This window comes from Pan troglodytes, chromosome 9 (assembly GCF_028858775.2).
Source record: "Pan troglodytes isolate AG18354 chromosome 9, NHGRI_mPanTro3-v2.0_pri, whole genome shotgun sequence".
Lineage (NCBI taxonomy): Eukaryota > Metazoa > Chordata > Mammalia > Primates > Hominidae > Pan > Pan troglodytes.
Window position 1 is genome coordinate 58273424 of NC_072407.2, and position 24486 is coordinate 58297909.

Here is a 24486-nt window from a genome sequence, read left to right on the forward strand (position 1 = left end):
AAAAAACCTTGTGAGTAATAAATGGGAATGGAAAAAGAGCTGTAAATGATGCATTCTGATAGGACAGTAGCTTTTCTAATAGCTTATTTCTGTATGAATTAACATGAATACTTTAATGAATATAGATTTGTATGGAAGGGGAGAGACACAAAAGGTGGATAAATCAGTGTCTGTTAACAGTATAGTCTTAAAATTTGATTTAGGCAACCCTCCAAGTAACAATTTGACCACCTAAAAAGGGAATTATATTTTAATTCAAAATATTTCTATTGTATGTGATATTTAACCATCTGTTACAGATAATAAATGAGGAAAATACAAACAATGGATAATCAAAAATACTGTATATGGATAGTATTATGTGACATTGTGACTTTGGTTTCTAAACACTTAATCCCTTTCTTCTTTGTAGTCAAGGTAAAATTAAAATAAGCCCCTAACTATGAGAACTCAGCGAAGATTTAGAATGATTATAGAGTAAAGGCCCCTTGGTCTTTTACCAGTTTGGGTAATTTGCTTTATCCCTAACTGCATACAAATATTTGAGTATTGGCAGAATGTGTTTAATGAGAAAATATTCTAATAAAAATTGTAGCATGAACTAGACTTTGAAAATAACTAAAATATGCTCTTTAGTTCAGATTTTTAGGCAAAAAATCACAGAAATGAAGAGATCCTTTTCCTGCTAATTACATTTGCTAAAGCCTTCTTTACTTCCTCATTCCTGAGGCTGTAGATCAGAGGATTCAACATGGGGATCACCACTGTGTAGAACACAGAAGCCACTTTGTCCTGATTCAGGGAGTAGCTGGAACTAGGTCTCAGGTAAGTATAGATGGAGGTGGTGTAGAAGAGGATTATGGCTGTCAGGTGAGAGGCACACGTGGAGAAAGCTCTGTGCCTCCCCTCCCCTGAATGCATAGAAAAAATGGAGAAGAGAACGTAGGAATAGGAGGAGAGGATGACAAGCAGAGCCCCGACCATATTCACACCAGCAAAAGTGGAAAATATGCTTTCCTTCAAGTGTGTGTCAGAGCAAGAAAGCTTAAAAAGTGGGGGACTGTCGCAGAAGAAGTGATGGATGACATTGGAGCCACAGAATGACAAGCTGCTGACATAGCTAGTGTTGACCATGGAGTTCAGCAACCCTGCAGCAAAAGCCTCGGCTGCCATTTTTAGGCAGACGGTCCTGGACATGATCAAGGAGTAAAGCAGCGGGCGACATATGGCCACATACTGGTCATAGGCCATTAACCCAAAGAGGATGCATTCGGTTGTCGCCAGGGCGATAAAGAAGTACATCTGTAGGAAGCAGCCAGCAAAAGAGATGGTTTTCTTCTCTGATAATAAATCTGCCAGCATCTTTGGGGTGATGGTGGTTGAGTAACAAATGTCCACAAAGGACAGGTTAGCCAGGAAGAAATACATGGGTGTGTGAAGCTGGGAATCGATCCTGATTAAGAGGATCATCCCGATATTTCCCAGTACAGTAGATGTGTAAATCACAAGAAATAACAGAAAGAGGATAATCTGTAGGTCCAGCGTGTCTGCTAATCCCAATAGGATGAACTCAGTCAGTGAGGTATAATTTTTTCTGGTCATTTATGACAAATATATTTTGTGCGAACTTTATATGAGATGAAAATGTTTCTCCCTTTGAAAGTTTATAGAAAAAAATAGAAATGTTAATAAGGATATTCACATATGGAAAAACCTAGGATAATATGGCGTAGTAATTAAAGTGACTGAAGGATGATTAGAAGATAAATGGATGAGCATGTGAATTTAATAAACAATGGTCTCTATTGAATTTGGGTTGTAGGTCTCTCAAATTTCTGATCTAAGTCTACATACTTCAGTTTCTGTAAATGTGCATACATTGTACTATTTTTTCTATACCAGCCTCCATTCAAATCCAAAAGACTGACATATTAATGCTAAAATCACTCCTATTTTCTTTGCAGGTATGTGAGTTTAACTAAAATACATTTTTTTTCTTGCCTTTAAAACAGCTCTATACATTTAACTCCAAAATTTATACATTGCCACCTGCTGCAATAATAGTAATCATTTCAAATAACACACATTTTGACATCTATTATATCCTAAAGAAAGAATGATATTTAATGTTTTAAAGTAATCCAAACAGTTATTTTAGTTACAAAGTACATTATCAAATTAATGCTATGTAGCAGAAAATGTACCTGTCCACTGAAGTGAATAACAGCAAAAAATCTTTATAACTTCTGTCCCATGCAGAGTTTTACCAAAGTAGTCTATTTTTTTCTTTTTAAACTGGGATTCTCACTTGCAGATTAAAAAATATAAAAAAGAAACTTTATTTTTAAAATGCAGTGTAAAGTTGAACCATCCACTGGAAAAATTTTAAGATTGAACCTTCTGATTAAATACATGAAGCTGCATTTTTATTTTGTTGTGTTTTGTTTTGTTTTGTTTCAAGCAGATTGGGTGATCTTGGGGACTAGATAGTAAGTATTAATTGAGGAGTCAATTCTCTAAAGGCAGGAACTTAAGTCTCAAAAGAAAGTTAAACCCAGGCTGGGGGTTGTGGCTCACACCTGTAATCCCAACCTTTTGGGAGGCCAAGGTAGGCGGATCAGTTGATGTCAGGGGTTTGAGACCAGCCTGGCCAACATGGCGAAACCCTGTCTCTATTAAAAATACAAAAAATTTAGTCGTGCCTGGTGGCGGCGCATGCCTGCAATCCCAGCTACTCGGGAGGCTGAGGCACCGGAATCGCTTCAACCCCCGAGGAAGAGGTTGCAGTGAGCCATGATCACGCCGCTGCACTCCAGCCTGGATGACAGAGTGAGATTATTTAGCGCTTGTATCATAAGGTGATTTCTGACGTCTATGTAATTTTAAAGTCCCATTTAAAGTCAATGAAAATGTTATGTATTGACCATTTACATTATTTCTTTCTCTGTAGTTTTAGCTTATTCCAGTTGGATGCATAGCCTAACACCAAATTATTATTCTTCCCTATCAAAATGCAAAATTACACAAATGATTTTAAATATAGAATCGGTGTTTATTTGCAACTCTAGAATTGGGTAACATCACTTCTATAAAATAGGATAAGAGATCCATTGAGCTGAGCAGAGGAGCTTGGCTTTACAGGCAGAAAAGGATTGGAGAAAGCAGAAATAGGGGGAAAAAAGTAGCTTGGGGCTGGGCGCGGTGGCTCGTTTGGGAGGCAGAGGTGGGAGGATCACAAGGTCCGGAGTTTGAGACCAGCCTGACCAACATAGTGAAAACCCATGTCTACTAAAAAACAAAAAATTAGCTTGGCGTGGTGACGGGTGCCTGTAATCCCAGCTGCTTGGGCGACTGAGGCAGGAGAATCACTTGAACCCGAGAGGCCAAGTTTGCGGCGAGCCGAGATCGTGCCACTGCACTCCAGCCTGGGAGACAGAGCAAGACTCTGTCTCAAAAAAAAAAAAAAAGCTTGGTTATTTCAAAGCTACTTTTAGGGTTCACGGTCCGTTTCAGGCCGACTCAGTTTGGCTGAAATCTCCTGTGTATTTGGAAAACAGGATTGTTTCAAGTTTAGTTTGATTACCTGGCATTTAGGAGACCAGTTCAAAAAAATGGCCTCCGATAAATTTTGTTTAACATCCCGTATCCCTTTTGTCACTCTCTCTCTCTCTTTCTCTCTCTCTCTCCCTCTCTCCGTGTGTGTGTGTGTGTGTGTGTGCGTTCCTTTGTCTGTATGTTTAACTTCCAATCTAGCTCTATTTCTCATTATAAGTAACAAGAAAGGGAAACTTGCTAATATCCATTCTACAATGTTTAAAGAAATACTCTATCCTAAGCAAATAGGATAATGAATAAGAAAACCTAATTTCTTTTTAAAATTTTAAATTTGTGTGGTCTTTTTGAAATTATTATTTGTGATTCTGATTCTACAAGGGGATGAAAGTTCATATTTTCTAGATCTCAATTCTCAAGATAGTAAAATAAACCACACTTGGGGTCCATATGAAAAGGAGTCTACTCATATAGGGAATTCATAATACATTAAGCATTATAGGATAGTTTTATATTTAAATTCTCAATAAATGTTCTACATCACTTGTTGGGGTTGTCATAATTATTTCCCCCATATTTTAGATGAGGAAAGGTGGTACTGTTTACACAAAAGTCTATTCAAAGTCTCTTCAGTTATAAGATGGAACACTGTAAAATCTTGAAACTGTTACTTTGATATTTAAGGCTTATTTTCTACATATACTTAGTAGATTTTAACCATCACTTCTGAGGGGCCTTTGCATAATGATTGATCTCCTTTACAAAAGTAGTTAATTAAAAATCTTCAAATAGTTTAAATGGGAGTTATACATTTATATTTTATGACTTTTTTATTTCGAATGCTTCAAATTAATGGAAAGTAATAAAACAAATCATACATATATTTAATAAACTGTACTTATAAGTAGAACTAAATTTAAGAACTTTCAAATAATACAATATTAATAACTTAGATTTCAAATTTAAATTTCAAGTTTAAATCAAATTATATATATGGAGAGGGGGCGGCAAGACTCTTTATATTATAAAACAAATTATACTAAATAACACATATACGAATAATGCCAGATATACACAAATTCCTTGTTAACACACACAAACGTAGTAATCTGATTATAATTTTCTAATAATTTTTGACAACTAATTTTACATCTTACCATAGATTAAAGAATTTGCCCACAAATAATAACATTGCCATCTCAATTAGATAACATGACTTCCGAACCCAAAAACTTAAAAAATGATTTGTCTTATTCTTCTTTGACTCATATCTGGATTATCACATATATAATCATATATATATCTTTTATATTTATATAAAATGAATGACCTTTTATAAAGGAAGTCTTGAATGAATCAAACATTCAGTTTATTTTTAAGACATATAAGTGTATAATGTTTGAACCTGATGGAACAGTAATATATGTAAAATGTATTTTCTAACAGATGATAAAGCTGTGTGACCAGTGGGAATCTTAAAACAGGTAAATGAGTTTTCCATTAAACTATAAAGGCTTTGAATTAATGAAGGCCTATATTATTTTATATTCTCAGAATTATTCAACTTTTATAAATATCTACAATAGCTGTAAGCAGGAAGAATTTCTTATTATTCCAAAAATCATTGCAGAATTGACTAGAAAACCAGTAACTTTTATTCTACCCACATCATTATCCACCAGAGGTTTGAATCTTCCTCTGAGTTTCAAGGATTCAGATTCTGGGAAACCAAAAATTATCAGCACTCTCCTAAACCCCAACCCATATTCATACTTTGGCATCTGAGTTTGTAATATTCATCATCCATTTAGGCCACATGCAAATACTGACTCCATAAACAAATTAAGCAATGGAGACAAGGTTGTCTTCTGGAATGCAAACCCACCATATACCCAGCAGTTTGTCCATATCACTATGTAGCAATGAGGATGTAAGGGTTATATGTCTCCTCTATCAAAATCGTCTGGTTTATAAACTTTCTCCAAATTCTAATCCTTAATCCAAACTATGTGGTATGGTGCTTGCCTTTAACTCCTTCACCATAATAATTAATTGAAGAGTCATGACCTCTGTGATTTTTGTCAGACTTAGGGAAACATCTTAAGGGGTCATTTTATTAATGGGGGTATAATGTTCATAGGCACAGGAAATACTATTTTACTACTGATGTCTCCTTTAATTATAATACAGGGAATATAAACAACAACAATAACAACAAAAAAAAAAACATGGGCTACTACAGTGATAAAAAATGTAAAATGTCCAGAAAGGTCTAGACTAACTCGGAAAATTGCCTTGATAATAACTGATGTTCTTGGTATTTCTGTTATAATGCATTAAGTTGCATTATATAAATATAAACATTTTAAAGGCTAAAATATTCAGCTTTTTAGGATTATTTTTCCAAGAAGAAGGGACTATATCTTTGGGTAGAGATGCCATAAAGTTTGAGATCCCTGCATCTGTACTGTATCTTTATCACTGAATTTTCTCTTCAATATCATTGGTAACCCGGTTTTAGCTAAATCCAATGGACTTGTTTTATTATTTTAACATAATAATATCTCTGAAGATTTACATAGTTACACCCTTCTTTCTATGAATAAAGTGATGAATAAAAGAATTAATAGATTTAACTCATTTTTAATGTTTAAAAATATTATTGAAGTCAGTTTTATAAATGATTAAATTCATTTTTCATTACTTCTTAGAATGGAAGCATGTTTGTAGAAGTCATTTATATAAGGATGACTTCAGGATCCTAATATTTTACTCTAATAAGTTTCATTGTGTTACTAAAACAAATGCATATAATAAATTGCAATGAAGAATGAAGAAAAATTGATCTTATAGTCATTTTGTTGTTGAAATATACATGTGGGTCTTTTAATAGAGAAAAACAAAAATATGTGATTTATTAAATAATTGGAATATCTATTGATTTCCCTTGAGACTGAATAAAATTAACATAGTTAAAAAACATTCTAATGCTAAACTCTATATTTTCCCTAATGCGAAATGTAATAATTCATAATTTCCAAAGGGATTTGTTACAGTAAAGTAAAAAGAGTTCTAGAGGAGTCTTAATTTCTTTACCATATGTTTAGTTTTCTCTCAGGATAATCATTGTTTATGATATTTATCCTTTTAATAATAATTACTCTATATATTCTTGGAATTCAAGCTAAAATGCCTCAAATATTATGAATAATGAGGTTTATTGGACATTCCCTTTGAATGGTTAATCTGTCTCAAAAGGTGGCAGAATTAACACTGTAAATTTCCAGACAAAAAGTTGAAATGACAATGCTTTCAAAAATAGTGGATAACCTTTAATGTTATGGCCTTCTTGTGCATCCAATTTAATGGCTAAAATGTTATTATTTTAGTTGCTTGAACTTTTGTTTTAAATAATTTGTGATTACAAATGGGATTTTTCTGTCTTTCTTTATGTCAATAGTGGTTCAGGGCAAGCTAGGTAAGATGCATTGAAAGGCTTAATCACAACTTCAATTAGAATTTATGAATGAATGTACATTTTATGATAAAGGCTGATAAACAGAAGTTAAAAGGTATTCACTTTAAAATTTTCTAAATGACAACACTGTCCAATATCTCCAATTCTAGGTTACAAGGTAATAATTTATTGGAGGCTGTATTAGGTGAGGAAAAACAAAACAAAATATAAACAAAACTTTAAAAAATGTATAAGAAGCCCGGGCTCAGTGGCTCACGCCTGTAATCCCAACACTTTGGGAGGCTGAGGTGGGCGGATCACAAAGTTAGGAGATCGAGACCATCCTGGCTAACATGGTGAAACCCTGTCTCTACTAAAAATACAAAAAATTAGCTGGGCGTGGCGGCGTGCGCCTGTAGTCCCAGCTGCTGGGGAGGCTGAGGCAGGAGAATGGCATGAACCCGTGAGGCAGAGCTTGCAGTGAGCCGAGATCGTGCCACTGCACTGCAGCCTGGGCGACAGAGCAAGACTGTCTCAAAAAAAAAAAAAAAAAAGTATAAGAAATATACTCATGCAAGGGGATAAAATGACACATTAGATGAATTAATAAAAGACTTTGGGTTGTTGAATATAGGATCAGTATCTGGAGTTTAATTGTATTTCCTTGCCATAGCAGAAATTATTTAACGTTAATTTTTAAAGGAAAACTTTTATAATATACAAGGCCCTTAGGAAAATATAATTAACAACAGATACTCTAAACCTTTATGGAAATAATTATAAAATATTTTTAAAAGATCATCAATAATGTAAATAATCAGTGACTCCATGTTTATGAGGATGATTCTTATAAAGATATACTTTTTACAATATTGGTTTATAAATACAACATAATTCCAAATAATATTTCAATAATATTCTCAATTAATGTGACAAGCTGGTTATAATTTTTTTAGTAATAACCCAGAACAAAAAGGACCAAGACATTCCTGAAGAAGTACCAAGTAAGCCTATATCAATGCTATAATAGGAAAGTGTAGCAATGATGAAAATGGAACATTGACAAGTGATCACAATAGAGAACCTAGAACCAGACCCACACAAAAATGAAAATTTAATATATCATAGAGCACCATTGAAGATAGAGAACATACATTTTTTTAAAAACTGCAAAAAATGTACTGTCTAAGATTCCTACCTCATATAATACACAACAAATTATTCCAGGTGTGTTAAAGATTAAAAATATCTATCACCCCCATTATATTGGCAGAAAATATTAAATTTCAGCGTATAAAAAGCATTAGCAAATACAAGTAATCTGAGGTGTTATGTTCTGTTGTTGAGATTGTAGATATGAACAAGCAATGATAGACTGGATTAAGAAAATGTGGCACATATACACCATGAAATACTATGAAGCCATAAAAAAGGATAAGTTCATGTCCTTTGTAGGGACATGGATGAAGCTGGAAACCATCATTCTCAGCAAACTATCACAAGGACAAAATACCTGACACCGCATATTCTCACTCATAGGTGGGAACTGAACAATGAGAACACCTGGACAAAGGAAGGGGAACATCACACACCGAGGCCTGTCGTGGAGTGGGGGCAGTGGGGAGGGATAGCATTAGGAGATATACCTAATGTAAATGACGAGTTAATGGGTGCAGCATACCAATAAGGCACATGTATACATATGTAACAAACCTGCACATTGTTCACAAGTACCCTAAAACTTAAAGTACAATAATAAAAACAAATAAAAAAATGTTGCAATGACGTATATATTTTATTTACATATTAAAATGGTACTAAGAAAAGAAAAAAAAAGAAATTTAGAAAATAATTTGCTATATTTTAAAGTTGTATACCCTATATGCAATCAATGCAGACTCTTGTACATGTGTGCTTAGTGAAGAGTAAAATAACATTAATAGTAGCATTGGTCCTAAAATTGGGTAATAAGCAATTTAATTGTGATACAGCAAAGAAAAATAATACAACAAATTATGAAATTACAGTGAAGAAATACGTACGCACATGGGAGAATGTGAGAAACGCAATATTAAAAAAAACAGAAGCACTGTAGATGACAAACGTGATATCACATTTACAATGTTCAAAAATTTTAAAAAGGAGATTTATTAAAAGAATCGTTTTAGGAATATAGATGAAATTATTTTCAAAATTGAAATCTAGGGGCCAGGCGTGGTGACTCACGCCTGTAATCCCAGCACTTTGGGAGGACAAGGTGGGTGGATCACAAGGTCAGGAGACTGAGACCATCCTGGCTAACATGGTGAAACCCTCCCTCTATTAAAAATACAAAAAAAGTAGCTGGGCCTGGTGGCACGCGCCTGTAGTCCCAGCTACTCGGAAGGCTGAGGCAGGAGAATCGCTTGAACCCAGGAGGCAGACGTTTCAGTGAGCCAAGATCATGCCACTGCACTCCAGCCTGGGTGACAGACCAAGACTCCATCTCAAAAAAAAAAAAAAAAAAAAAAATTGAAATATAGGGAATAATGCAGAAAAGTAGCTGCCACTGTCAGGGAAGCAAGCTAATGAAGATGATCATAGAGAATTTCCAATTTTGGCAATATTCAGGATTTTTTGTTTTTTAATTAATTTCTATGGTGAGTTTATAAGTATTTCTTTTGCTTTCTGATTTATATAGACATTTTTGGATTTAACTAAATGTTTACCTAATATTTTATAATAAAATATTTTATAACTGTCATATATTTTTATATATTTTACCTAATATAAAATAAAGATGGTTGAAATCTTGTTAAAAAATACACTTGAGGACATTAGAACTTAATACTTGTATCAGAGATCCCAAAGACTATCATCAGTTTCAACGATTCACTAGAAGAACTCACAGAACTCAGAAAAGCTATTATGCTTATGGTTATGGTTTATTACCACTAAAGATTGGAGGACAGTTTTCCAGGTAGCCTTTGAGTAGTCCAGTTGTCCCTCCTCCCTCACATGTAATTCTCAAAAATAACTGTAGAACCTACTGGACATATAACATTCTGAGATAGGGGAGGCAGCTGGAACAGAGCCCGTGTTGTTCTGGCCAATGCCTCCTTCACTTTAGAAACAGACTGTCCTTCAAGGCTTTGGCCCCAGCAATTCTTCTAACCCTAGGGTACAAAACCAGGATAGGCTGCTTTCTGGGTTCCCTCAGCTGCAGTGCAAGTGAGGCATATGCAGATGAAACCCCATTCAGTCTGGGCCTCTTTCCTGAACTTTGGAAGCCCAGCTTTCAAAAAATGCTGGGCTTCTGTTGTCCTTTGCTGCCTGCTTCATGCAACTCGTGTGTATGGGTGTTCTGTCTCACTGGGCCCAGACAAGTTGGTAACCAGTACACAGCGAACCTGTTTCACAAACATATGGATTAAATTGTAGAAGGAAAAGAGTGTATCGGTCAGTTTCCAGGAGAACCAAGTACGAGCTTCCACTTGTCCTCTTAAGTAGAATCACACAGGCAATACTTAATTCTCCCAGAAGTATTGTCTGATAACAAGTATGGGGTATTGCCAATCACAGAAGCTTACCAAATAATTGTTTCCAGGGTTTGATTGAGGGTCAGTCACATGGGCATGGAGAACCCACTTACCTGATCTTAGATACGTAGTCTTCAAATGGCCCATATGAATACAGCATAACCTAGAAGCCCCAGGTACGCAAAAACAGGCAAGCAGAATAAATCATACCATGAGTGTAAACTGAGCCAAAGTATATAAAGATGCCCTTATCAGACAGGATATTCGAAGACAGGATATTTCAGAGGTTGTCAGGGCCAGTGCTGAAGACCCCAGATAGTTGAGTTTATCCTTTACTGCACAATACTCACATTTAAAAATATATAGGTGGCAAAGTTTCTAATGTAATTACATTTGGTTCTTTTATTTTGCCAGTACAGAAGAAAAATGAGTCTTCAAAAATATGAGTTAATTATTCTTTATTAATTTGATCAACTCTCTATTTCTATTTAAAACTATCATTCCAGATGTGGTCTTCTTACCGTACAGCCCATGGTACCCTCCTTGTAGCTTTTAATCTGTATAGTATTTCCTCCCCCTCCCTAACCCACAAAAGGAAAGCAAACTTCCTCAGTCATTTTACTTGTTCTTAGCAGGAGAAACACAAAATGTCAATATTAGTCTCTAAATTTTTACATTTCAACCTCTGAAGAAAAAAATCAATTTGCCTTTCGTTATCCCATTAACGAACACAGTTATCCACCATATTGAAGACAAAACATAATACGGAAAACTGGAAATATCAGCAATTTAGAATCCTTGTTTCTGTAGGTCCAGGCATCTGGGGGCTTTCTGTGATTCCTTACATGGAAGCCTCTTTTTCTAAACCTTATATTTCCTACCACATAAAAGACACAACCCAGAATAAGCTGCTTTCAATTTTTGAGATTACATTCGTCTTCTATATGAATGAGTGCATTTTTGAACCATTTACTGGATGCTCTCAAAGGTTGACAACTTTGTTTAAACCTTCTATTTCTAACATAGGTCCACCTATTAAATAGAAAGCCCTTCTGGAAGCTACAAAACTCATTTCAATTTTCCTACCATGTATAGAAGAGAAGCCAGGTGGGATCCTGTATTTATCCACTCCCTAGTCTGTCAATCTTAAGAATCATAAGGTATAGACTATGCTATCATCAATCATGTAAAGAACGTTACAATCTACAGCAGTGTTATAAAGTATTAAGAAATACTGTTGCAAACACTGCTATAATTGTTAGAGAAAACTTAGAGCCATGGAACAAGTACCATCTGTTGAACAAGTGACGTTGAGTCATCTCAATCTTGACAAGAATTTGATATGTGCAATTATTATTCACAATTTAAAAATTAGTAAAGATTAGTTTAAATGAGTAGTTCAAGGTCCCATAGCCATGAAATGGCACAACTGCTCTAGGTTACCTGAGTCACCAGTGTTTACTCTAGTAGCTTAACATTCAAGGCATATTTCTTTCTAGACACTCCAACAATGGAAAAGCAACCAAACATTAGACTGCCTGAGATTCTTCTTAATATATTGAGCTTGTACTTTAGAATTCGATAATATCACAAATACTTCAAAGTATCATTAAGTAACTGAATTCATAATGAGAACTGATAGAAATAAGAATTTACAGAAGAATTTTTTTTTTGGCTGGTAGAATTAAAAGATTGTAGTTTTAATCAAACATCTCTCGATGAAGACAGGTTATGTTATTACTGGTTACAGTATAGCCAATTGTGTTATTACCCTTTACCTTTTTTCATTTAAGAGAAATCAGCTAAGCCACATACCTATACCACTAGGATGAGAAAAATTAACTATCAGACACCCTACTGGGATTGGAAATTATCTTGGGATACTGTCTCACTTGTCACAGACTAGAATATATATACTCATCCCTTAAAAGAATTGTTTCTAAAACCTAGAGAAAAATGTTGATAGCCCATTGTGCAAAATAAGTGATAAAATTCAAAGTTCTTGATGGTGCTGAGGTAAGTGATTTTTTCCCTAAAGCATTAACAAAATGTTTGTTGTGAATGTAGCAAAGACCATGAATTTACCTCAGATAAAATGTATCTCTGCTAACTATTTCTGTGTGTGTGTGTGTGTGTGTGTGTGTGTGGTGTGTTTCAGTTTGTGTATGTATGTGGGCTAAGAGTGGGCAGAAGACGGTGGTAGCATAGACCTAAGCTTACCTTATCCATGGCAATTAGAAAAAAAAAGTCACTGCCTATTTCGTTGTGTACCTTATCGCTATGAGAAGGAAGCTGACTATGCCTATTTAATAATTTTTGGAAAAACAATGGTGTAATAATTTTCTGTAGCAGCATGCTAAACCTCAGATTTTATAAGCACAAATCACATATTCACCTGCAGTGTGGTTAATTGTTTGTGTTTGTTCATATAAAAACAAACTAGGAGAATTTGTCATTTCAAAGTCAGATATTGAATTGTTAAATAATCATAATAGCATTAATAGTAATAATTATAATATATAGTAACATACATTTTGATGCATCTACAGCATACCAACTTCTGTAAAGCTACCTAGTTCAATCTTGATTTCAGTCTTATAATATATTAATATGCTAATTAAATATAACAAATAATTTAGGCATAGAGAATTTCAATGAGTTCTAGAAAATTATATTTGGACCTGAGGTTATTTATACTCATTTGCCTAACTTCAAATCCTGTGTGCTTAAGCTCAGCACAATGCCATTTGTAAAGAAAAGATTGAGTGAAATCAGTACTAATATTTCTGCTATCTGCCTATCTCCTTCAAAGAGAATAGCAAATAAAGTTTATTAATAGACATCTTTTAGAAATAGGAGGTTTGTCAAATGAGATTTCCCTAAGATCCAGTGGGGTCCAACTCATTTTGGGAGATTTTTCTGATTTCAGTTCAGAGCAGTGTGAGATAAATCCTGTAGGAAAAGGAAAGTTGTCTTGGGATGCTCAGTCTCTCACTGGACAATTGACTACAAAACCTCTTTAAATCGTTTTGTAGTTGTCATGGGACTCAAGGAAGAAAAATAAGACTTTGATCCCATAACTTGTTTTTGGATATAATATATAAACTCATTAAAATAATTAATGGAAATGTCACTTGTTTGGATGAGCCTGTGTATTCGATTTAGCCATCCTATCGGAAATGTAAGTGTGGAAAGTTGCTAGGGTTGGCCAGGAATAATAGAGAAAATATACATCCAGTTGTGAGGATTTGAATATTATATAAAGCTTGCAAATGTGTACATTTTTCTAGTATTTTTTCAGAGTTGGGATTTCTTCACTATAGTTTTAGGTACACACATTGCATTCTTACCCTGTCAAGTTATTTGCTCTTCTAAAAAATCTGAGTTCACAAAGAAGGCTGGCTTCTCTTTTCAGTACATTTAGAAGATTCCTTGCCATTTGGCTGGAGAAAGGAGGTTCTGAGGTTATCAGGCATGATAGAGACAATAGATCTCATAAGTTCCCTTAGTTATTCACTGTAGACACTTCTTACTTCCAAATGATCTAACTTCCTGCTTAATATTCCATTAGCATTGTATTTTATTTAAAATCATCTCAGCTTTTCTTGTTCTTGATTATTTTTTCATTTTTCCATACAATGTTTGTCCTTACAGAACCAGTTTAGAAGTCCAATCGCATATGCAGCCCTTCAAAACATACTAATGTTTCTGGAACGTCACACCAAACAGTGCTTACTTCAGAAATTAGAAAGTAAACTAAACCTTGAAAAAGAAAACAACAATGATAGGGCATGAGTAAAAGATTTAGTATGCCAAACAATACATTTGTGTATAGCACACACACACACACACACACACACACGACCTATTTTTACAACAGAAAACAAATAATGCATCTATGATGTCAAAGACAAGATGAATATTGAGAATGATCTGGATATTTCATGGTGTTTGGACAAAAAAACCCCAAAATAATCAAAACGGAGTCAATTTATTTATTTTTAATAAATTTTATTTTATCAGCGCTCACACAGTGACTTGTATGTGTAGTCACATAAGTGATGTAGGGATGTCTACTTACTAGGAATATTTATTTATTCATCTTAACTACCACAGAAAGTCAAATAACTATACCAAAGTCACACAAACAGTAAATAGCAAAGCCAAGTTGTAAATCCAGCCATCACTTGCATAATTACCATGCTCCTAACTACTACGTTAAGTAACCTCCCAACATCACAGATATTCTTCTGTGTGATTACACAGTTTTAAATATGGACATTCTTTCATATTTTATCTCAACTCTCCTTTATGTAGAAGAATGTGATTTTAGGATTGCAAAAAGAGAGGTTTGCCTCTGAAGATTTTGCCAACTCTCATTATTCCACTAGGTCTCATTACATGAGCTACATTTATCCCTTTCAGCTTGAAAAAACTATTATCATCACGTAAAGTGCAGCGCTTTTAAAGAGGTACTACATTATAAAACACCACCATCTAAATAACATTTTCTTCTATCAATGATGATCTTTAATTATTATACTTCCTTTAACCAAATGACAAAAGCACAATCAAAATTTACAAAAAAATGACATCTCTGTGATTTTACTGACCTTCTATTTGATTCCTTAGAAGAGAGAATAAAGATACTTTTGGTTCATCCATAACTCAAGTTAACTCACATCTGCTGATACTATCTAGGTCCAGTGGGAAAAACAAGAAAACTAAGATGTTGGAGAGTAATCACACCATGCCAACTGAGTTCCTATTTGTTGGATTCACAGATTATCTACCTCTCAGAGTCACACTGTTCTTTGTATTCCTTCTGGTATATACATTAACTATGGTCGGAAATATACTCTTAATAATTCTAGTTAATATTAATTCAAGCCTTCAAATCCCCATGTATTATTTTCTTAACAACTTATCTTTCTTAGACATCAGCTGTTCTACAGCAATCACTCCTAAAATGCTGGCAAACTTCTTAGCATCCAGGAAAAGCATCTCTCCTTATGGGTGTGCACTACAAATGTTTTTCTTCGCTTCTTTTGCTGATGCTGAGTGCCTTATCCTGGCAGCAATGGCTTATGACCGCTATGCAGCCATCTGCAACCCACTGCTCTATACTACACTGATGTCTAGGAGAGTCTGTGTCTGCTTCATTGTTTTGGCATATTTCAGTGGAAGTACAACATCACTGGTCCATGTGTGCCTCACATTCAGGCTGTCATTTTGTGGCTCCAATATCGTCAATCATTTTTTCTGTGATATCCCACCTCTTCTGGCTTTATCATGTACAGACACTCAGATCAACCAGCTTCTGCTCTTTGCTTTGTGCAGCTTCATCCAGATCAGCACTTTTGTGGTCATATTTATTTCTTACTTCTGCATCCTCATCACTGTGTTGAGCATCAAGTCCTCAGGTGGCAGAAGCAAAACATTCTCCACTTGTGCTTCCCACCTCATAGCAGTCACCTTATTCTATGGAGCGCTCCTGTTTATGTACTTACAGCCCACCACTAGCTATTCCCTAGACACTGATAAGGTGGTGGCAGTGTTTTATACTGTTGTATTTCCCATGATTAATCCAATAATCTATAGTTTCAGAAACAAGGATGTGAAAAATGCTCTCAAAAAGCTATTAGAAAGAATTGGATATTCAAATGAATGGTATTTAAATCGTTTAAGAATAGTCAATATCTAACCCTTCCAATCTCATAAACAGCAATTATGCCATGAACATCTTATGTGTTAACTATTTTAAATTTATCACATTTTCAGAAATAAAGATAACTTGTTATACTCAGTGCATTAAAATGCTTCATCCTCTCTTCCAAAAATGTTCTCTCCACAATTCTACTCTATAATACATTACCTAATTAAACATAATCATTATTTATATCCAATTAGTGTTTCTAAAATGCTTTGTACATTGATTCTCTTCTTTACGATGTTGTATTGAAGGTAAATATTGACTTTTCAGTCAGTCAATCGGTATTAGAAGCTACTTGGCAGCAGAGCATGTGTATATTGGCTTGTTTTTTCCACCACCTGTTTGGCACCTGGTATACTGCATGTCCTCCTTATCTGTGTGTTTAGGCCATTTATGCATAGAGTTCCATTATTGGAACACTAAGCATCCTACTGCTCAAGGTCATCGCCAAGGTCTGATTTCAAAAATTCAAAATATTGCAACCTCAGACATAAATTTAAGTGATGGACAGAGGGATGGATAGATGGATAGACAGATGAATGACTGGGAAAATACAGCCTTATTTTATTTGGACAGTGAGTCTATATTTGTACTCACAAAGCATTTGTCAATAGAGATATTTTATAATACCAATAATCTGTTAGGGATACTGATGGTGGTTTCACTGGCTCTCAAGAAATTAGAAGACATGTAGCAATAGTCTAATTATTATTAAGTCATAATGAAGATATATCACATTGTCTTTGGGCTAAGTTGATTACTGCAAGAAATTCCCTACTTTTTCATTCAGAGTGGGTAACTGTGAAAAACAAGTTTGTGAATACTATCAAGATTATAAACTGTAGAATTTCCTAATTATTTATATTCATGTTGCTAACATAGTCTTTGAGGCTCTATCTTCAAGAAGAGGTGAAAATTACACTGATCTTTTATTCTGTAAATTTACAATGCAAGGCAATTAAAGTATAAACAATTTTTACTCTGTAATCGATTTTGATAATTAAATTATCAGATTTTTTGTGGTTTATTCTGATCTTTCAGTCTGAAGTCTCTATTTACTTTTTGTCTTATTTTGACAAAGTTAAAGTGATACACCATATACATGTGAAATAAAAAAGTGTGCATTTTGTAATAATTATGAAAATATAAATGGTTGGATTAGTTATATTGAATTTGACCTTGGACATGGAGACAATAAGATAGCACCTAATGAAATGGATTGTTTTGAGTATTAAGTAAAGTTATATATGTAAAATTACTGGTATATGTATATGGTTTGAAAATTAAATAATCTAATATTTATAGACATACCTTGAAGATACTGTGGGTTCTCTTCTAGATCACTACAATAAAGCAACAGACACAGTAAAGTGTCACACAAAATTTTAGATTTCTCAGTGCATATCATAGTTATGTTTGGTGGCTGGCAAGGTGGTCAGATAGGAGATGCTCCAGTCTGCTGCTCCCAGTGAGATCAACAGAGAAGGTGGGTGATTTCTGCATTTCCAACTGAGGTACCTGGCTCATCTCATTGGGACTGGTTAGACAGTGGGTGCAGCCCATGGAGGGTGAGCAGAAGCAGGGTGGGGTGTTGCTTCACCCGGGAAGCACAAGGGTCGGCGAACTCCCTCCACTAGCCAAGGGAAGCCATGAAGGACTGTGCCATGAGGAACGGGTGCACTCCGGCCCAGATACTATGCTTTTCCCACGGTCTTCACAACACACAGACCAGGAGATTCCCTCTGGTGCCTACATCACCAGCTCCCTGGGATTGAAGCACAAAACTCGGTGGCTGTTTGGGCAGACACTGAGCTAGCTGCAGGAGTTTTCTTCATACCCCAGTGGCACCTGGAATGCCAGCGAGACAGAACCATTCACTCCCCTGGAAAGGGGGCTGAAGCCAGGGAGCAAAGTGGTCTAGCTCAGCAGATCCCACCCCCATGGAGCCCAGCAAGCTAAGATCCACTGGCTTGAAATTCTTCCTGCAAGCATAGCAGTCTGAAGTTGACCTGGGATGCTCGAGCTTGGTTGGAGGAGGAGAGTCCGCCATTGCTGAGGCTTCAGTAGGCAGTTTTCCCCTCACAGTGTAAACAAAGCTGCCAGGAAGTTTGAACTGGGTGGAGCCCACCGCAGCACTGCAAAACCTCTGTAGCCAGACTGCCTCTCTAGATTCTAGATCCTCTCTGGGCAGGGGATCTCTAAAAAAAAGGCAGCAGCCCCAGTTGGGGGCCTATAGATAAAACCCCCATCCCCCTGAGACAGAACACCTTAAGGAAGGGATGGCTGTGGGTGCAGCTTCAGCAGATTTAAATGTCCCTGCCTGCTGGCTCTAAGGAGAGCAGCATACCTCCCAGCACATCATTCAAGCTCTGCTAAGAGACAGACTGCTGCATCAAGTGGGTCCTTGACCCTTGCGACTCTTGACTGGGAGACACCTTCCAGTAGGGGTTGACAGATACCTCATAGAGGAGAGCTCCAGCTGGCATCTCGCAGGTGTGCCTCTAGGACGAAGCTTCCAGAGGAAGGAACGGGCAGCAATCTTTACTGTTCTGCAGCCTTCGCGGGCAAACAGGGTCTGGAGTGGATCTCCAGCAAACTCCAGCAGACCTGCAGCAGAGGGGCCTGACAATTAAAAGGAAAACTAAGGAATAGCATCAATATCAACAAAAAGGACGTCCACTCAGAAACTCCATCACCAACATCAAAGACCAAAGGTAGATTAATGCATGATGGTGAGGAAAAACCAATGCAAAAAGGCTGAAAATTTCTAAAGCCAGACATCTCTTCTCCCACAAAGGATCACAATTCCACGCCAGCAAGGAAACAAAACTGGACAGAGAATGAGTTTGATGAATTGATGGAACTAATTGGGTAATAACAAATAGAAGAATTGGGTAATAACAAACTCCTGTGAGCTAAAGGAGCACGTTCTAACTCAATGCAAAGAAGCTAAGAACCTTGAAAAATGGTTAGAGGAATTGCTAATTAGAATAACCGGTTTAAAGAGAACATAAATAACCTGATGGAGCTGAAAAACACAGCACGAGAACTTCATGAAGCATACACAAGTATCAATAGCCAAATCGATCAAACAGAAGGAAGGATATCAGAGATTGAAGGTCAACTTAATGAAATAAAGCTTGAAGACAAGATTAGAGAAAAAAGAATGCAAAGAAATGAACAAAGCCCCCAGGAATTATGGGACTATGTGAAAAGAGCAAACATACATTTGATTGGTGTACCTGAAAGTGAGGGGGAGAATGGAACCAACTTGGAAAACACTCTTCAGGATATCATCCAGGAGAAACTCCCCAACCTAACAAGACAGGCCAACATTCAAATTCAGGAAATACATGTAACACCACAAAGATACACCTCAAGAAGAGCAACCCTCAGACACATAATCATCAGATTCACCAAGGTGGAAATGAAGGAAAAAATGTTAAGGTGTTAAGGACAGCCTGAGAGAAAGGTCACGTTACCCACAAAGGGAAGCCCATCAGACTAACAGCGGCTGTCTCAGCAGAAACCCTATAATCCAGAAGTGAGTGGGGGCCAATATTCAACATTCTTAAAGAAAAGAATTTTCAATGCAGAGTTTCATATTCAGCCAAACTAAGCTTCATGAGTGGAGGGAAATAAAATCCTTTACAGAAAAGCAATTGCTGAGAGATTTTGTCACCACCAGGCCTGCTTTACAAGAGCTCCTGAAGGAAGCACTAAACATGGAAAGGTACAACCGGTACCAGCCACTGCAAAAACACAACAAATTTTAAAGAACATCGACACTATGAAGAAACCACACCAGCTAATGGGCAAAATAACCAGCTAGCATCATAATGACAGGATCAAATTCACACATAACAATATCAACCTTAAATGTAAATGGGCTGAAAGCCCCAATTAAAAGCCACAGACTGGCAAATTGGATAGAGTCAAGACCGATTGGTGTGCTGTATTCAGGAGACCGATCTCATGTGCAAAGCATACATAGGCTCAAAATAAAGGGATGGAGGAATATTTACCAAGCAAATGGATAGCAAAAAAAGAAAAAAGAAAAAAAAAACAACAAAGCACAGGGGTTGTAATCCTAGTCTCTGATAAAACAGACTATAACCAAAAAAGATCAAAAGAAATAAAGAAGGGTGATATATAATGGTAAAAGGATCAATGCAACAAGAAGAGCTAACTATACTAAATATATACGTACCCAATACAGGAGCACCCAAATTCATAAAGCCAGTTCTTAGAGATCTATGAAGAGACTTAGACTAACACACAATGATAGTGGGAGACTTTAACACCCCACAGTCAACATTAGACAGACCAAGACAGAAAATTAACAAGGATATTCAGGACTTGAACTCAGCTCTGGACCAAGCAGACCTAATAGACCTCTACAGAACTCTACACCCCAAATCAATAGAATATACATTCTTCTCAGCACCACATTGCACTTATTCTAAAATTGACCACAATATTGGAAGTAAAATACTCCTCAGCAAATGCAAAACAACGGAAATCATAACAGTCTCTCAGACCACAGAGCAATCAAATTAGAACTCAGGATTAAGAAACTCACTCAAAACCACACATCTACATGGAAACTGAACAACCTGCTCATGAATGACTACTGGGTAAATAATGAAAATAAGGCAGAAATAAATAAGTTATTTGAAACCAATGAGAACAAAGACACAAGGTATCAGAATCTCTGGGACATAGCTAAAGCAGTGTTTAGAGGAAAATTCACAGCACTAAAGGCCCACAAGAGAAAGCAGGAAAGATCTAAAATCGACACCCTAACATCACAATTAAAAGAACTAGATAAACAAGAACAAACAAATTCAAAAGCCTCAGAAGACAAGAAATAACTAAGATCAGAGCAGAACTGAAGGAGATAGAGACATGAAAAACCCTTCAAAAAATCAATGAATCCAGGAGTTGGTTTTTGGAAAAGATCAACAAAATAGAAAGACCACTAGCCAGACTAATAAAGAAGAAAAGAGAGAAGAATCAAATAGACACAATAAAAAATTATAAAGGGGATATCACCACTGTTCCCACAGAAATACAAACTACCATCAGAGAATACTATAAACACCTCCACACAAATAAACTAGAAAATCTGGAAGAAATGGTGAAATTCCTGGAAACACACACCCTCCCAAGTCTAATCCAGGAAGAAGTCAAATCCATGAATAGACCAAAAACAAGTTCCAAAATTGAGGCAGTAATTAATAGCCTACCAACAAAAAATAGTCCAGGACCAGCCAAATTCTACCAGACGTACAAAGAGGAGCTGGTACTATTCCTTCTGAAACTATTCCAAGCAATAGAAAAAGAGAGGCTCCTCCCTAACTCATTTTATGAGGCCAGCATCATCCTGATATGAAAACCTGGCAGAGACACAGCAAAAAAAGAACATGCCAGGCCAATATCGCTGATGAACATGATGCAAAAATCCTCAAAAAATACTGGCAAACTGAATTCAGCGGCACATCAAAAAGCTTATCCACCAATCAAATTGGCTTCATCCCTGGGATGCAAGGCTGGCTTAACATACGCAAATCAATAAAGGTAACCCATCACATAAACAGAACCAATGACAAAAGCACATGTTTATCTCAATAGATGCTGAAAAGGCCTTTGATAAAATTCAACACCCTTCGTGCTAAAAACTCTCAATAAACTAGGTATTGACAAACATATCTCAAAATAATAAGAGCTATTGTGACAAACCCACAGCCAATATCATACTGAATGGGCAAAAACCGGACGCATTCCCTTTGAAAACCGGCACAAAACAGTGATGCCCTCTCTCACCACTCCTATTCAACATAGTATTGAAAGTGCTAGCCAGGGCAATCAGGCAAGATAAAGAAATAAAGGATATTCAAATAGGAAGAGAGGAAGTCAAATCGTCTCTGTTTGCAGATGACATGATTGTATATTTAGAAAACCCCATCATCTCAGGCCAAAATCTCCTTAAGCTGATAAGCAACTTCAGCAAAGTGTCAGGATACAAAATCAATGTGCAAAAGTCACAAGCATTCCTATACACCAATAACAGACAAACAGAGCCAAATCGAATGAACTGCCATTCACAATTGCTACAAAAGAGTATAAAATACCTAGAAATACAACTTACGAGGGATATGAATGACCTCTTCAAGGAGAACTACAAATTAGTGCTCAAGGAAATAAGAGAGGACACAAACAAATGGAAAAACATTCCATGCTCATGGATATGAAGAATCAATATCATGAAAATGGCCATCTACTGCCCTAAGTAATTTTTAGATTCAATACTATCCCCGTCAAGCTATCATTGAATTTCTTCACAGAATTAGAAAAAAAAAACACTACTTTAAATTTCATGTGGAATGAGAAAACAGCCCATGTAGCCCAGGCAATCCTAAGCAAAAAGAACAAAGCTGGAGGCATCATGCTACCTGGCTTCAAACTATACTACAAGGCTACAGTAACAAAAACAGTATGGTCCTGGTACCAAAGCAGATATATAGACCAATGGAACAGAACAGAGGCCTCACAAATAACACCACACATCTACAACCATCTGATCTTTGACAAACCTGACAAAAACAAGCAATGAGGAAAGGATTCCCTATTTAATAAATGGTGTTGGGAAAACTGGCTAGCCATATGCAGAAAGCTGAAACTGGACCCCTTCCTTACATCTTATACAAAAATTAACTCAAGATGGATTAAAGACTTAAACATAAAACCATCAACACACTGATCCATGCACTTGCCTTGCTATTGATGGCTTCTGTCTGATCACAGTGATGTGTGGCTGTGGCATTTTCTAAAAATAATAAAATAGTAAAGTTTGTCATGTAGATTGACTCTTCTTTTGATGAAGATTTATCTGAAGCATGTAATGCTGTTTGATAGCTTTTTACTCACAGTAGAACTTCTTTCAAAATTAAAATCAATCCTTTCAAACTTGCCACTGCTTTATTAACTACATTTATGTACTCTTCTAAAATATTTGTGGTCATTTCAATGATCTTCACAATATCTTCATCAGGAGTAGATTTAGTCTCAAGAAACCACTTTCTTTGCTCATCCATAAAAAACATGTTCTCATTTATTCAAGTTTTATGAAAGTGATTCTGGATATCTAGTCACATCTTCAGGCTCCACTTCTAATTCCAGTTATTTTAATATAGCCACCATATCTGCAGGTGTTTACTACACTCTTGAATGCCTCAAGTCATCCAAGAGGGTTTGGAATCAACTTCTTTCAAACTTTTATTCATGTTGATATTTTTACCTGCTTCCATAAATGAAGAATGTTTTAATGGCATCAGGAATGATGAATCCTTTCTGGGAGGTTTTCTAATTACTTTACCCAGATTCATCAGAGGAATCATTATTTATAGCAGCTTTAGTCTTACAAAATACGTTTCTTGCATAATGAAAGTTAAAATTACTTTTTGGCTAATGGACTGCAAAATGGATATCGTGTTAGCAAGCATGAAGAAAACATCAATCTCATTGTGCATCTCCTTCAGAGCTGTTGGGTGACCAGGTACATTGTTAATGATCAGTTATATTTTCAAAGAATTTTTTTTCTCAGCAGATCTCACCAGTGGGCTTAAAATGCTCAATAAACCATGCTGTTAATAGATGTGCTGTCATCCAAATTTTGTTGTTCCATGTATAGAGCAAAGGCAGAGTAGATTTAGCATAATTCTTAAGGGTCTTAGGACTTTTTGATTTGTAAACAAGCATTAATTTTAACTTAATATCACCAGCTGCATTAGCCCCTAACCAGAGAGTCAGCCAGTCCTTTGAAACTTTGAAGACAGGTGTGATGGTTAATACTGAGTGTCAACTTGACTGGATTGAAGGATGCAAAGTATTGATCCTGGGTGTGCCTGTGAGAGTGTTGCAAAGGAGTCTAATATTTGAACCAGTGGGCTACGAAAGGCAGACCCACCCTTAATCTAGGTGGGCATCTTCTACTCAACTGCCAATGCAGCCAGGATATAAAGTAGGCAGAAAAACATGAAGAGGCTAGACTGGCTTAGCCTTTCAGCCTTAGCTGCTTTTCCACCTTTGTCTGAGGGGATAAACCCTGTGCTGCCTGAGGCATCAGTGATGGCCTCTCCTAAGGCAGTTGACAGGCAAGATAATGTTGATTCTCCTCGGGACCCACCCCAGACACTCCTGTTTACTTCTAGGCCTATAACTGGACTAAAGTCCTGGTAGGCTCC

General features: G+C 36.2%; 2 protein-coding genes across 2 annotated transcripts; one reads left to right on the forward strand and one right to left on the reverse strand.

Annotated features, from left to right (window-relative positions):
- Window positions 1-657: 657 nt before the first annotated feature.
- On the reverse strand, window positions 658-1602 carry LOC466543 (olfactory receptor 5F1-like). Its single transcript, XM_003317968.6, has one exon. It carries the CDS (start codon window positions 1600-1602, stop codon window positions 658-660), a length of 945 nt encoding a protein of 314 aa, XP_003318016.6.
- A 10882-nt stretch (window positions 1603-12484) lies between these two features.
- On the forward strand, window positions 12485-23031 carry OR5AS1 (olfactory receptor family 5 subfamily AS member 1). The gene is made up of 2 exons (XM_054661728.2): window positions 12485-12543; window positions 15229-23031. Exons 1-2 carry the CDS (start codon window positions 12533-12535, stop codon window positions 16229-16231), a joined length of 1014 nt encoding a protein of 337 aa, XP_054517703.1. The 5' UTR covers window positions 12485-12532; the 3' UTR covers window positions 16232-23031.
- Window positions 23032-24486: the final 1455 nt, after the last annotated feature.

What these genes read in the sequence shown, in the direction of transcription:
- LOC466543 (XM_003317968.6), bottom strand. Translation starts at nt 1,602, where the DNA reads ATGACCAGAAAAAATTATACCTCACTGACTGAGTTCATCCTATTGGGA.